Here is a 14,977-nt window from a genome sequence, read left to right on the forward strand (position 1 = left end):
CATTCCAGTCCTGGTATGCATAGCCCAATCCTTATAATTGGCCCCATCCTGGTATCCATGGCCCCATCACAAAACATTAAAAAAAAGCATTACACTTACCTACCCGGCGCTCCCTTGCTGAATCCTGCTCTGATACCAGCAACTGCTTTATGCTTGTAAGCAGCACATGGCAGGGACATAATGCGTTGCTCACAAGCAGAGCACAGCTGCCAGAGTACTCGCCTTTAAAACTATATCAACATTATGAACATAAAAAAGGCTTCTCCCCTATGTGATGTCTCTAATGTTTATTAACAGTTGATTTCCAAGTAAAATATTTCCCACATTAAGAAAATGAAAACGGCTTCTCCTCTGTGTGACTGCTCTGATGTCTAACAAGAAGCGCTTTCCGGTTAAAATATTTCCCACAATCTGAACAGGAAAAAGGCTTCTCCCCTGTGTGAGTTCTATGGTGTTCATTAAGATTCCCTTTCTGGTTAAAACATTTCCCACATTCTGAACAGGAAAAAGGCTTCTCTCCTGTGTGAGTTCTTTGGTGTATATCAAGATTACATTTCTGGTTAAAACATTTCCCACATTCTGAACATGAAAAAGGCTTCTCCCCTGTGTGAGTTCTCTGGTGACTAACAAGATGCCATTTCTGGTTAAAACATTTCCCACATTCTGAACAGGAAAAAGGCTTCTCCCCTGTGTGAGTTCTCTGGTGAATAAGAAAAAGTTTTTTTTTGTGAAAACATTTCCCACATTCTGAACATGAAAAAGGCTTCTCCCCTGTGTGAGTTCTCTGGTGGGTAACAAAATCTGATTTATGTGTAAAACATTTCCCACATTCTGAACAGGAAAAAGGCTTCTCCCCTGTGTGAGTTCTATGGTGAGCAACAAGCAGTGATTTACGTGCAAAATATTTCCCACATTCTGAACATGAAAATGACTTCTTTGCTTTAGGAGCAGTTTGTTTTTTATTGCCTCTTTTGTGACTTTGATTTTTCTTAGTAGTCAGTAATGAATCAGAAGATGGGACCTGTTTCATAGGACCAGATGACAGATCTTTGCTGTGAATGGATGATGATATATCTGGAGTAATAGCAATCACTTCAGTTGTATCTTGTAGGATCTCAAGATCATCAGATTTCAAAATTGAAGATGTCAGCTGTCCCTCTGATCTCCTGGTACAGTCATCTGCTAAAATAAAAAAACAATTATTTTTAATAAAATATCCTTGAGTTTTATATCTTTGAACGTTTTTACTTGAACTGTCCATAAAAATGGCAAGCTATGTAAAAAACTTTAATTATTTACCAAGACAATGAGAGTTCACAGTCTAATAGAAAATCTTGTTGGATGAGCCAGTAGTGTGCGGTGTTCAACTGTTGGTTCATTCTGCCTCCCAAATATCAAATAAAAAGAAACCAATCAATGTTATGTAGGCGAAAATAATACCAATTCTCATCTCACAAAAACAAGTCCCCACTCAGGTCCATCATCTGTCAATGGAAAAACAGAGGTTCCCACACTATTAGTGGCTCAAAGGCTGTTGAAAAGCAACAAGGTTTCCATAAACCAATCCTGCAAAATCCGCTCTCACTTCGGAGTCTTGCAGTGTGCGCAAACAACATTTAGGATTCCTGTATTTAGCAATATTATAGTGAGAAGAATCCACTTAATTTGTGGTGTGTGTCTCCTGGAGCACAATCTGGGCACTATGTGCTGGGTAATAAAATGGCAAATGTGTAATTTTCACTCCAACATCCACTGCGTGTTAATTTCCGGAAAGGGGCTGTGGAGTCAAAATATTCACTCCTCCTACACACGTGGTCAAAATTGTTGGTACCCCTCGTTTAATGACAGAAAAACCCACAATTGTCACAGAAATAACTTTAATCTGACAAAAGTAGAAATAAATCAAAAATCTATGAAAATGAGCAGATGAAAGTCTGACATTGCTTTTCAGCCAGGCTTCCACAGAATTTTTTAAAAATTAAAACTCATGAAACCACCATGGTTACTTACCGGTAGCCGGTTTTTCCGGAACCCATGACAGCACCACATGAGAGAGGGATCCGCCCCGCCAGGACAGGAACCTACTGAAACATAAGGGGCGGCACCTCTCCCCCGCTTCAGTTGGATTACAGAGCACTTGAGAGGACTTCCCGGTTAGTTACATATTTATCCAACACCACATCACACAAATACACCCGGCTATTGTGCACACCCAAACGGTGAAAAGGGGGGGAAATATACGGGTGCTGTCATGGGTTCCGGAAAAAACGGCTACCGGTAAGTAACCATGGTGGTTTTCCCTTCACCCATGACAGCACCACATGAGAGATTCTGGAGACTTCGAACACCTTAGGGAGGGACCACCGCTTGCAGCACCCTTCTACCAAAGGTCAAGTCAGCCGAGGAGGATAGATTTAGTCTATAGTGTCTAAAGAAAGTTGAGGGTGAGGCCCAGGTAGCGGCCTTACAAATTTGATCTATTGACACCTCTGCTTTCTCAGCCCAGGAGGTCGCCACGGCTCTGGTGGAATGAGCCTTGATGCCGTCAGGAACCGGGACGCCACTAGCTGAATAGGCTACACTAATGGCCTCCCTAATCCATCGGGCAATAGTCCCTTTTGACACTCCATAACCTTTCCTAGCACCCTGGAAGGCTACAAATAGGGACTGGGACCTCCTCCACTGGCTGGTTATAGACATATACTCTACTAGGGTTCTTTTAACGTCTAGGCTATGAAATTTCTCCTCCCCTGGGTTTTTCGGATTCTCGCAAAAGGAAGGGAGGACAATTTCTTGATTTCGGTGAAAGTTAGTTACTACTTTCGGCAAGTAAGCAGGGTCTGTTCTCATCACCACCCTATCCTGGTATATCTGGGTATATGGTGGGTTGACTGAAAGGGCCTGCAGGTCACTAACTCTACGTGCCGACGTTAGAGCTACCAAAATGATGGTTTTTAGGGTGAGATTTTTAGTTGAAATCTGCTGTATGGGTTCAAACGGCTCCTTCGTAAGGGATTCCAGTACCAGATTTAGATCCCATGGAGCTATTTTCGGTAAGGAAACTGGCCTAGATCTGTGGCAAGATTTTATGAACCTGGCTACCCATCTGTCTGCTGCTATGTTGCAATTGTATAATGCACCCAGCGCTGAAACCTGTACATTTAGGGTATTAACCGCCAGGCCTAGCTGTAAGCCTGCCTGCAAGAACTCCAAGATGGACTTGATTGGGGGTTCTTGACCTAACGGTTTTCCCAGGAATTGAAGGAATTTCTTCCACGTCCTGCCATATATGTTGGTTGTTATTGGTTTCCTACTTTTCATTAGAGTAGTCACCAACCCCGGGGAAAACCCTTTATCTCTCAAAAGCGCCCTCTCAAATTCCACGCCGTCAGATGGAGCCCCTTGACTTGTTTGTGGAATATCGGCCCCTGAGCTAATAAATCTGGAATTTCTGGCAGTACCCACGGGTCCGAGAGAGACATCCTTTGTAGTAGTGAAAACCACGGTCTTTTTGGCCAGAACGGGGCTATGAGGATTACTCTGGCTTGCTCGTCTCTTATCTTTCTTACCACTGCCGGGATTAACGCTATCGGGGGAAAGGCGTAGCTTAGTTTGAACCGCCACGGGATTTGTAGAGCGTCTACTGCCCACGGGTTTTCCCTTGGGTTTAATGAGCAGAACCTTCTCACTTGCCGGTTGTTTTTGGTAGCAAAGAGGTCGATCACTGGTTGCCCCCATACCTGTACTATCCTCTGGAATATTATACGATTTAAGACCCACTCTCCCTGTTTTAATTTGTTGCGGCTTAGAAAGTCGGCTTGAACATTTTCTGTCCCTCTGATGTGTAGGGCTGTTAGGGAGGTTAGATGTTGTTCTGCTTTGAGGAAGATTCTTTTGGCTTCGTCCATTAGGGAGTTTGACCTTGTCCCTCCCTGGTGGTTGACATATGCCACTGCCACCCTGTTGTCTGACATAATCCGGACGTTTTGACCCTGAAACATGGGGATAAATGCCTCTAGGGCTTTGTTTATCGCTCTTAACTCTCTTAAGTTGGAGGAAGCCTTCTGCTCTATGTGACCCCAGGACCCTTGGGCCATATGTTCTCTCAGGTGTGCCCCCCATCCCGAGGAGCTTGCGTCCGTCAATATTACATCGGACACGGGCCTGTGCCACAACGTTCCTCCTGCTAAATTTGTGCCGTCTAGCCACCAAGTGAGAGAGTTTTTCCCCCTTTCGGAAAGTTCCAGCTTCCCCTCTAAACGCCCTTTCAATCGTCTCTGGGCTGACAAGATTTCCGCCTGCAGTTGCCGGGTATGAAACTGTGCCCAGTTGACCGCCGGGATACAGGCTGTTAGCGTGCCCAACAGGGACATTGCCCTTCTTAGGGTCATGTGAGGATGCTGTATTGCCGTAAGGGTCATTTCTCTCACCTTCTCTAGTTTTTTCTCTGGCAAGAGACAAACTTGACGGTCGGAGTCCAAGACGAAACCTAGAAATGTTTGTTTCCTTAGGGGTTGGAGTTTTGATTTTTTTAAGTTTACCATCCAACCCAGTTTTTGCAGGGTCTCCGTTATTTTCTCTACCTGATGTGCGCAGTGATGTTCTGAATTGCCAATGACCAAAAAATCGTCCAAGTAAGGCACCATAATCACATTGTGGATTCGAAGGAAAGCTGTCATTTCCGCTATTACTTTTGTAAAAATCCTTGGCGCTATGGAGATGCCGAACGGAAGAGCTGTAAATTGAAAATGCCTGAGGTCGCCCTGGATGTATAGGGCTACCCTCAGGTATTTCTGGTATTCTTGGTGCATCGGGATATGGTAATAGGCATCCTTCAAATCTATTACGGCCATGAAGCAGTTGTGGTGTAACAGCTTTATGGCCGAAGTCACTGATTCCATTTTGAATGTTTGGTTCGTAATCCATTGATTGAGGCGCCTGAGATTTATTATCGTTCTGAAGGAAAGGTCGGGTTTTTTTATTAGGAAGAGGGGAGAATAGAACCCCCTTCTCTCTTGGTCTTTTGGGACCTCTATCAGAACTTGTTTCTCCAACAGTCCTAAGATTTCTGTTTCTAAGGCTGATTGCTCTTCTGGTTTCTTCCTGACGGGGGTCACCACAAATGAAGCTCTTGGATGCTGGAAGAAGGGGATTTTTAGGCCTTTCTTTATAATGTTCAAAATCCAATTGTTGGCCGATATTTTCTCCCATTCTTGGAAAAAGAGCCTCAATCTTCCCCCCACAGGAGGGCTGGTGTCATTGCGGGGATTTTTTGGCGGTTGAGGTAGTTCCCCCAAACATGAATCCTGGTTCTTTTTTCCTCTTGTCGTCCCACCTTTTCCGCTCTCCCGGGGGACGGCCTCGATTGAACCTTCCCCTCCGAAAGGGCGGTCTCCTTTGATGACCCATGTATCTGGGGAAGCCCTTCTTTTTATCACCGGCTTTTTCCAGGATGTCATCCAGGTTTTTTCCAAACAGGAACTGCCCATCACATGGTAACGAACATAATTTCGCCTTAGATTGAATGTCCCCAGGGCAGCCTTTGAGCCATAACGCCCGTCTTGCGGCGTTCGATAGCCCCGCTGCTCTTGCCGTTAACCTCATCGAGTCGGCGGAGGTGTCAGCCAAGAAGGCGGCAGCTCCGTGTAGCAGGTACATTTCTCCTAATATTTTCTCCCTTGGTACTTTGGAGACTAATTTCTCTTCGAGTTGTTGCAGCCAGACCATTAATGACCGGGCTGTGCAGGTGCCGGCTATTGCTGGTTTCAGACCCCCTGCCGCTGCCTGCCAAGTGTGCCTTAGGTATGAGTCCGCTTTTTTATCCAAGGGATCTCTCAAAACCCCTGAATCCTCCAGGGGCAGGGCCGACTTCTTGGAAGACCTAGACACTGCAGCGTCAATCTTTGGGACCTTGTCCCAGACGTCCGTGTCTTTAGCCTCGAAGGGGTATCTGCGCTTTGAAGAGGGAAGGCTACCTGACTTCTCCGGTTTCTTCCACTCTCTCTCGATTAGGGCTTGAACCTTGTCATTGACCGGAAAGGTACGCTTTTTCCTTTCTTGCAGGCCGCCAAACATTACATCCTCCAGTGATCTCTCTGCTTTCTCCTCTTGCAGGCCCATAGTGGACCTGATGGCTTTAAGGAGAGCGTCCGTATCTTCTACGGGAAAGCAAGGTCTGCCCCCCGTATCACTGTCTGAGGATGAAGATGACCCCTGCTCAACTTGATACTCCGAAGAGGAGGAGCCTGATGAGGAACTCGGGGAGGCTTTCCTACTCTTCTTTTTTAATAATTTTTTAAGTGAGCCCTGTACCTCAGATTTTATTATCGATCTGAGGTTTGTTGCCAGGTTCGGCACCTCTTCAGCCATAGTCCGCTGAATACAGCTGATACATAAGTCCTTTGGGTAGTCTTTTGCTAAAGGGCTGTGGCATATGGCACATTCTCTATTTTTCTTTTTACTTATGGCTTTTTTGGCTCCCTAAGAAAAACAAAAAAGACATAGGAAGGCCTATTATAATACTGCCTAACTTTCACGGAGATCACTCACCACCCAGGAAAGACTGATACCGGGCTCTGGGGCTGCTAAGGAGCGTGCGTCCTGCGCTCTTTTGACCTCGAGGAATCCCTCGATCGGTGACTTGGACGGCTGCTGCTTTTGCCGCTCGAGCGGCTCTTGCGACCAGAAGCTTGCGATGGGGGCAGGGACAATGGGGACGGTGAGCGATCCTCCTGAGACGCCATTGTCACCCCTGCAGCCGCTTCTGCTCCTTCTTTTAACAGTGAGTGAGCCCCACATTACCCCTCCCTCCCGCGACCGCCAGCCGCTCCTGGCCGGCGTCGCGCCCGGCGCCATGACCGTCGCGTCCTGATGACGTCAGCGGTCGCGCTCCCAGAATCCTCTGCGCCGCTGACGTCAGACGCCGGTCCCCGCCCCCGGCTTCCCCTGCATGCAGGCGAAGGACGGGCGCGCGCAGGGGGAGGGCGGCACGAGGAGGACCTCCGAAGGGAGGACATCAGGACGTGCCCGCATGAACCCGGGGCCCGAATCAGGCAACACCCCGGGGACTGCACTACCAGCTGCCGACGGCCGGCGTTGCAGGCAAGTCAGCCCTGCAATCCTTACACGCCGGGACGGCCCTGGGTCTTTCATTCTGACAGGCACCGCCGCTGTCAGAGGGATTCCTTTCCAGGACAGGAACCCAACTGAAGCGGGGGAGAGGTGCCGCCCCTTATGTTTCAGTAGGTTCCTGTCCTGGCGGGGCGGATCCCTCTCTCATGTGGTGCTGTCATGGGTGAAGGGAAAATAGGCCTTAACGTAATCGGTTCATGACCGCCAATGGTAGATAAACGCCAGCGCTAGCAGGGCTTTGTGCAGCGCAGTCGTTTGTCTACGGTCGGCAGTTTTGTGCTCATCGGGGCCCCACGTACCTTATAACTAGGGGATTCCACCGCAAAATGCTTCCTGTGACCCCCTACCTCATTGAGACCTGATCGGTACAGGTCCTTATGACGTCAGTGTCACACCAGCCAATGAGACAAATCACTAGGAAAGTTTGTTGTAGCAGCGAACTTTTCCTGGCAATCTGCCCCATAAAAACGCTGTTTCTCCTCAGATCTCCTGTCAGTGAGAGATTAGAGGAGAAACAGTGTTACAAGAGCTGCTGGGAACAGCTGTGTCAGTCAGCGATTGTGCTATAAAGTAACAATACAGATAAGACAGGTTAGGGTTAGGCTAAAGAATTAGGTTTTTCTCAATTGTTTCCCCAATTATTTGGTCACGTCAGAGTTTTCTATTTCCGGGAAAAAAATAAATAAATAAAATGGCCCGTCAGTATTATAGTGCAGAGGAGGCTTATGCACTTTTATGTTCTGACAGTGAAGAAAGTGCAGTGTCAGATGGTGATGTGGATTTCGAGGGCTTTAGTAGCAGCGACAGTGATAGTTCAGAAATGAGCAGTGATTCTGGTCCATCCTCACACACAAGGACCAGTACAACAAGAAGGACAAATAGCGCTTCTGGAGAAATGTCTCCAACTCAGGGAACAATGCCCAGTACTAGCGCTGTCCCTAGTGCTCGGGAATTAGCGCACACCAATGTCCAAGGGGCTTTGCTTCTTGATGAAATATTTCCAAGATGGGAGGCTTCGGATTCAGCTACTCCATTCATCCCTAATTTTAATGCCATTACTGGTATAAATGTGGAGGTGGAAAATTTTGGAACAATTAATTTTTTAATTTGTTTCTGACAGATAGCTTGCTAGAGCATATTGTCCTACAAATTTATATGTGTCCCAATTCATCAGCCAGAATCCACGATCCTATTATGCTAGGTCAAATTTATGGACACCAACTAATGTCCTAGAAATGAAAACATTTTTAGGACTTACATTCAATATGGAGCTTGTTAAAAAAATGAGCATTCAGTCCTATTGGTCCAACTGCCCTGTTCAAGCCACCCCTATGTTATTTCCATTGATGAGTCCATTATAAAATTCAAAAGGAAGACTGCATCTTAAGCAATTTATTCCTTCTAAGAGGGCAAGGTTCGGCATAAAGCTCTATAAAATGTGTGAGAGTTCAACCGGATACACATCAGCTTTTCACAATTATGACAGCAACCTGAACCCACCAGGATGCCCTACTTATCTGGGGACTGTCAGGGTCCTGACAGCACCAGCGTACAGCCTCCACTAAGCAGGGACTCACCCGCACCGTAGGGACCCCTGGGGACAAGAACAGCCGGAAAATAAAGATGAACAGGACCTGAATGTAGAAGTTTAGCAAGCCGGCATAGGACCTATGGTCATGTGAACGGCCATGTGACTGCAAGGGGGCAGGGCTTAGTGTCCTGCTTTCAGAGGAGGTAGAAAACTCAGAGTCAGGCAAAGCGGGGGTCAAGCACAATACAGGCAAGCGAGGTACCTGAGGGATAAACAGACGGAAGGTCAGACAAAGCCAAAGGTCATACACAAGATATCAGTACAGTACCAGGGATGAGACAGAACGGACAGTCAGGGCCAAGCATAGATCAAAACCAAACAGACGTAGAAGGTACCAGGCAGAATCCAAAGCGATATCCAGAGAACAGACCGAGTCGTACACAGAGAATCAAGCAACCAGAACACAGCACTAACACACTCAGGGGTCACCACACAATGCCAAGGGCGAAAGTATAACTGACGGGGGATGGGAGCTTCCTGAGGCTATAAGAAGCCTCCCCAGAACCAATGAGAGGCCACCATAATAGGTCCCAGGTGTGCAGGTGAGAGTCTGCACTGCGATAAGAACATTAACCCCAGAAGTGCCGGTCACCCAGCACTGGTATCATGACAGTAACCCCCTCTCAACGGGGGGGCCTCTGGACCCCCAGGCTTGCCCGGGTACCTAGCATGGAAAGCCCGAACCAGACGATCCGCATGCATCAACCGGGCCGGCACCCAGGACCTGTCCTCCGGCCCATACCCCTTCCAATGAACTAGGTACTGTACTGACCGCCGTACCAACCTAGAATCTACGATGTGACCAATCTCATATTCCACATGTCCCTCAACCGAAACCGGAGGAGCAGCGGACTCGGATTCTCCCCGGACTGCTTCAAACGGCTTCAGTAGAGATCTATGGAAGACATTAGGGATCTTGAAAGAGGGTGGAAGGCACAGCCTGTACGCTACTGGGTTGATTTTTTCCACAATCTTGTACAGGCCAATGAATTTGGGGCCCAACTTGGCTGACGGAATCTTTAACTTAATGTTTCGCGTGGAGAGCCAAACTTTCTCTCCCACCTGAACCATGGGACCAGGTGTTCGTTTCCTGTCCGCGAAAAACTTATACCTGCCTTGAGACCTAGATATACGCTGCTGGACTTCTGCCCATGTATCTTTTAACCGCTGAACAGAGTCCTCAGCCCCGGGGCACCCCGTATCCAGACGAGAAAACTCACCAAAATGAGGACTGAACCCATAGTTGATCAAGAAACGGGACATACCAGTGGATTGACTCACCCGACTATTGAAGGCAAATTCAGCCAATGGCAGTATATCACACCAGTCATTCTGTCTAGCAGAAGTCAGACATCTGAGGATCTGTTCCAGAGACTGATTAGTGCGTTCCGTCTGACCATTACTCTCAGGATGGTATGCAGACGAAAAGGACAGAGATATCCCTAATTTTTTGCAGAAAGCATGCCAAAACTTAGCCACAAACTGCACACCACGATCAGGCACCACATTCAGGGGTACCCCATGCAAGCGGACCACATGCTGCACAAACAATCTGGATAAGATCTCAGCAGAAGGTAATGCGGACAGGGGTATAAAATGAGCATGCTTTGAAAATCTGTCCACCACTACCCATACCACCGTATTACCCCTGGAAGAGGGAAGATTGGTAATAAAATCCATGGACAGATGGGTCCACGGTCTTTCGGGAGCTTCCAAGGGCATCAGCTCCCCCGCCGGCCGGCTATGGGAGCTTTTAGAACTAGCGCAGACCCCACAACCAGAAATTAATTTCTTTATATCAGAACCCAGAGTAGGCCACCAGAAGACCCTAGCCACCACCAGTCGTGTGGCTGATATACCAGGGTGAGCACACAACTTGGATTCGTGGAACTCTTGCAAGAGTTTAAGGCGAAGTTGCTCTAGGACAAACAACTTGCCCCCTGGCTTGGCCGCAGGAGCCAGCGACTGGGCCCCCTCAATTCCCCATTCCAATTCAGACAAGATCCCTGCTAACACCACCCCAGGGTGCAGAATGGAGGACGATGGCTCAGGGACAGACACAGGGTGAAAACTATGAGATAAGGCGTCAGCCTTGACATTCTTTAACCCTGGATGGAATGTAATAGTAAACTGGAAACGAGAAAAAAAAAAGTGACCAACGGGCCTGTCTGGGCGTTAATCTTTTAGCAGACTCGATGCAAGACAAATTTTTGTTATCAGTGATCACAGTAAGCGGGTGACTGGCCCCCTCCAAAAAGTGCCTCCATTCCTCAAACGCCAACTTAACCGCAAGAAGCTCTCTATTGCCTACATCATAATTTCTTTCAGCAGCAGAGAACTTCCTGGAAAAGAAGGCACATGGCCTGAGTTTGGTTAGAGTGGCAGGCCCTTGGGACAACACCGCTCCCAACCCCACCTCGGAGGCGTCTACCTCCACCACAAATGGCTTGGAAGGATCTGGCTGTACAAAGACAGGAGCAGACATAAAACATTTTTTCAGCGTCGCAAAGGCCTCTTTTGCGAGTGAGGACCAATTTCTCACATCCGCACCTTTGCATGTTAGATCTGTGAGAGGTTTGACCACTTGCGAAAACCCCCGGATAAATTTGCGGTAATAACTGGCAAACCCCAAGAAGCGCTGAAGACCCTTAAGATCTTGGGGTTGCACCCAATCCGCAATGGCCTGCACCTTCTTGGGGTCCATGCGAAAACCCTCACCGGATACAATTAATCCCAAAAAAGACAATTCTTGCACACAGAATACACATTTCTCCAATCAATTTGGCATACAGATGATTTTCTCTCAGTCTTTGGAGAACAGATCGTACATGTTCCAAATGAGAATGCTTGTCGGAGTAGTATATCAAAATATCATCTAAGTAGATAACGACAAAACGACCAATGAGATCTAAGAATACCACGTTGATGAAATTCTGAAATATGGCGGGGGCGTTGGTAAGACCAAACGGCATGACTAAATCTTCAAATAGTCCCTCGGTCGTGAGGAACGCAGTTTTCCATTCATCCCCCTCTCGGACCCTTATCAAATTATATGCCCCCGAAGATCCAGTTTAGAAAACCACTTTTCCCCTGATAGTTGGTTACATAAGTCGGGTATCAACGGAAGGGGGTACGTATTCCATACAGTAATCTGATTAAGCTCCCGGAAGTCGAGACAGGGACGTAACCTGCCATCTTTTTTCTTTACAAAAAAGAAACCTGCCGCCACAGGTGAGACTGAAGGACGTATGTGTCCTTTGCGCAGACTTTCAGCAATGTACTCCTTCATAGCCAAGGCTCAGGACCGGACAAATTAAACAGACGGGCTTTAGGTAATTTAGCCCCCGGGACCAGCTCAATAGCGCAGTCAAAGGGTCTATGTGGCGGTAACGTCTCGGCCTCGCTTTCGGAGAATACATCTTCGAAGTCCTTCAGGCATCCCGGAATACCTTTCAGCTCGACAGATGATACAGACACAGATTTAACAGGTTCAACCAGCAGTGCGGATTTATCACATAACTTAAAATCATTAAACCCCCATTGAACAATCTCCCCCGTTTTCCAGTTAATAACTGGGTTATGGTGTTGTAACCAGGGCATGCCCAACACCAACCCTGCAGGTAGATTGTCCAGCACAAAACAACTTAGATTTTCCACATGAGTAGCGCCCACTCTGAGCGAAAACAAGTCAGACATAAAGAGAATTCCCTCCTTAGTGAGGGGAGAGGAGTCAATGGCCATCACCTTGATCGGAACCTTGAGCCTAACTGTCCCTATCTTGCAGTGTGTGACCAATTGGGAGTCAATGAGATTAGTCGATGACCCGCAGTCCACGAAGGCTGTAGAGGAAAAAGAACTACCGTCCACAAACAGTTCCAGAGGCAGTAACACTTTAGAAAACGAGGAAAAGGGTACCTGAGGGTCTGAGTAGTCTCCCTGTTGACTACCTAGACCTAGTTGTTTCCCGCTGACCGGGTTGAAGATGGGCAATCAGGACACTCCCTTTTCCAATGTCCCGTTTTACCGCAGTAAAAGCATAACTGCTTGTCCTTCCGGCGTTTCCTCTCTGTATCCTTCAAGGAGAGGGCGCCTACATCCATGAGCTCAGGGGCAGTCTCTTTTCCACTGGGGAACAATGGAGTCTCCACCTGCATCACCCCTCTGGCCCACAGCCTGCGGTCCATCCAGACAGCCTGGGTCATGGCGTCCTCGAGAGAGTTAGGTGGGGGATGTAATGCCAAGGCATCCTGCAGCCGCTCGGACAAGCCTCTGCGAAAGAGTCCTCGGAGTGCGGCGTCGTTCCAAGAGACCTCTGCGGCCCAGCGGCAGAATTCAGTACAAAACCACTCAGCTGAGTGTTTCCCCTGACAGACACTCATCACCATGTCCTCTGCCAATCGCACTCGGTCAGGCTCAACATAAATGTGCCCGAGGGCCTCAAAAAATGCATTCACAGACACTCTCTCAGGGGCAGTGGGAGAAAGGGAGAAATCCCAAGCTTGTGGGGACCATTTTAACAGAGACATAACAACCCCAACCTTCTGACTTTCGTCCCCAGAGGAACGTGGTCTCAAACTAAAAAAAAGTTGGCACCCCTCCATGAAGACCCTGAACTCCTTTTTGTTTCCAGAAAAAAAGTCAGGCAGTTTAACAGGTGGTTCAGGGGACACCAAAGCAACATCACTCGCTCCAGCCCCCAGAGACCCAGCAGCTAAAGCCCCCCGCACTGTCTCAGAAACCTGCTGCTGAGAACGAGCCAGAGCTTGCTGCTCCAGAGATAAACCCTGAAACATCTGACTCAGACTTTTCATCTTGTCATATGGGAGCCATAACTCTCTGCATAAAAAACCCCCCAAAAACTTAATGGTCAGTTATAATGTCAGGGTCCTGACAGCGCCGGCGTACAGCCTCCGCTAAGCAGGGACTCACCCACACCGTAGGGACCCCTGGGGACAAGAACAGCTGGAAAATAAAGATGCACAGGACCTGAATCTAGAAGTTTAGCAAGCCGGCATAGGACCTATGGTCATGTGACTGCAAGGGGGCAGGGCTTAGTGTCCTGCTTTCAGAGGAGGTAGAAAACTCAGAGTCAGGCAAAGCGGGGGTCAAGCACAATACAGGCAAGCGAGGTACCTGAGGGATAAACAGACGGAAGGTCAGACAAAGCCAAAGGTCATACACAAGATATCAGTACAGTACCAGGGATGAGACAGAACGGACAGTCAGGGCCAAGCAGAGATCAAAACCAAACAGACGTAGAAGGTACCAGGCAGAATCCAAAGCGATATCCAGAGAACAGACCGAGTCGTACACAGAGAATCAAGCAACCAGAACACAACACTAACACACTCAGGGGTCACCACACAATGCCAAGGGCGAAAGTATAACTGACGGGGGATGGGAGCTTCCTGAGGCTATAAGAAGCCTCCCCAGAACCAATGAGAGGCCACCATAATAGGTCCCAGGTGTGCAGGTGAAAGTCTGCACTGAGATCAGAACATTAACCCCAGAAGTGCCGGTCATCCAGCACTGGTATCATGACATGGACATCTGGAAAAATGGTTTGGGAGATGATAACTCCATTTTTACAAAAAGGCTACAATCTGTATGTTGACAACTACTACACCAGCATACCCCTATTTAAAAGTCTGGTTGAACATAACATAGGGGCTTGTGGGACCATTCGCAAGAACCATCAGGGGTTTCCACAATCATTGGTCAAAGAAAAGTTCTGAAAGGGGCAGTCAGGGGCTTTACACAATGGAGAGCTGCTTGTCCTTAAGTATAAGGATAAAGATATTTTTATCCTGAGCTCGATCCACACAGATGCCACAAGGGCCACTGCAGACCAACAGGGATCCACTACTCCAAAACCTGTGTCTGTCACTGACTACAACAAATATATGGGGTGTGGACCTTGCAGATCAGGTTCTACAGCCATACCAGGTATCAAGAAAATCATATATCTGGTATAAAAGTTAGTCATGTATTTGTTTCAGGTGGCCACATATAATTCTTTTGTGTTATACAAAAAGCCGGAAATGCAGATACTTTCCTTGATTATCATGAAAAGGTCACTGAAAATCTTGTTTTTGACAATTTTGCCCCCACCAATCCTTTAGAATCTGAAGATGTGAGAAGACTCACTGAGCGACATTTTAATGCACTCATCCCAGTAACTGAAACAAGAAAGAACCCCCAGAGAAGATGTCGTGTATGTTCCTAGAGAGGAATGAGGCATGATCCCTGCTATTA

At 47.7% G+C, this 14,977-nt stretch overlaps 1 protein-coding gene across 1 annotated transcript; it reads right to left on the bottom strand.

The window, feature by feature from the left end:
- Positions 1–272: 272 nt before the first annotated feature.
- LOC141099686 (uncharacterized) lies at positions 273–1,174 on the bottom strand. Its single transcript, XM_073587647.1, has one exon. It carries the CDS (start codon positions 1,028–1,030, stop codon positions 326–328), a length of 705 nt encoding a protein of 234 aa, XP_073443748.1. The 5' UTR covers positions 1,031–1,174; the 3' UTR covers positions 273–325.
- Between the last annotated feature and the right edge of the window lie 13,803 nt (positions 1,175–14,977).

This window comes from Dendrobates tinctorius, unplaced genomic scaffold (genome assembly GCF_039654945.1).
Source record: "Dendrobates tinctorius isolate UK_male_01 unplaced genomic scaffold, ASM3965494v1 ptg000101l, whole genome shotgun sequence".
In the NCBI taxonomy this organism is placed as follows: domain Eukaryota; kingdom Metazoa; phylum Chordata; class Amphibia; order Anura; family Dendrobatidae; genus Dendrobates; species Dendrobates tinctorius.

Coding starts and splice junctions, on each gene's coding strand:
- LOC141099686 (XM_073587647.1), bottom strand. CDS start 1,030: ATGAAACAGGTCCCATCTTCTGATTCATTACTGACTACTAAGAAAAAT.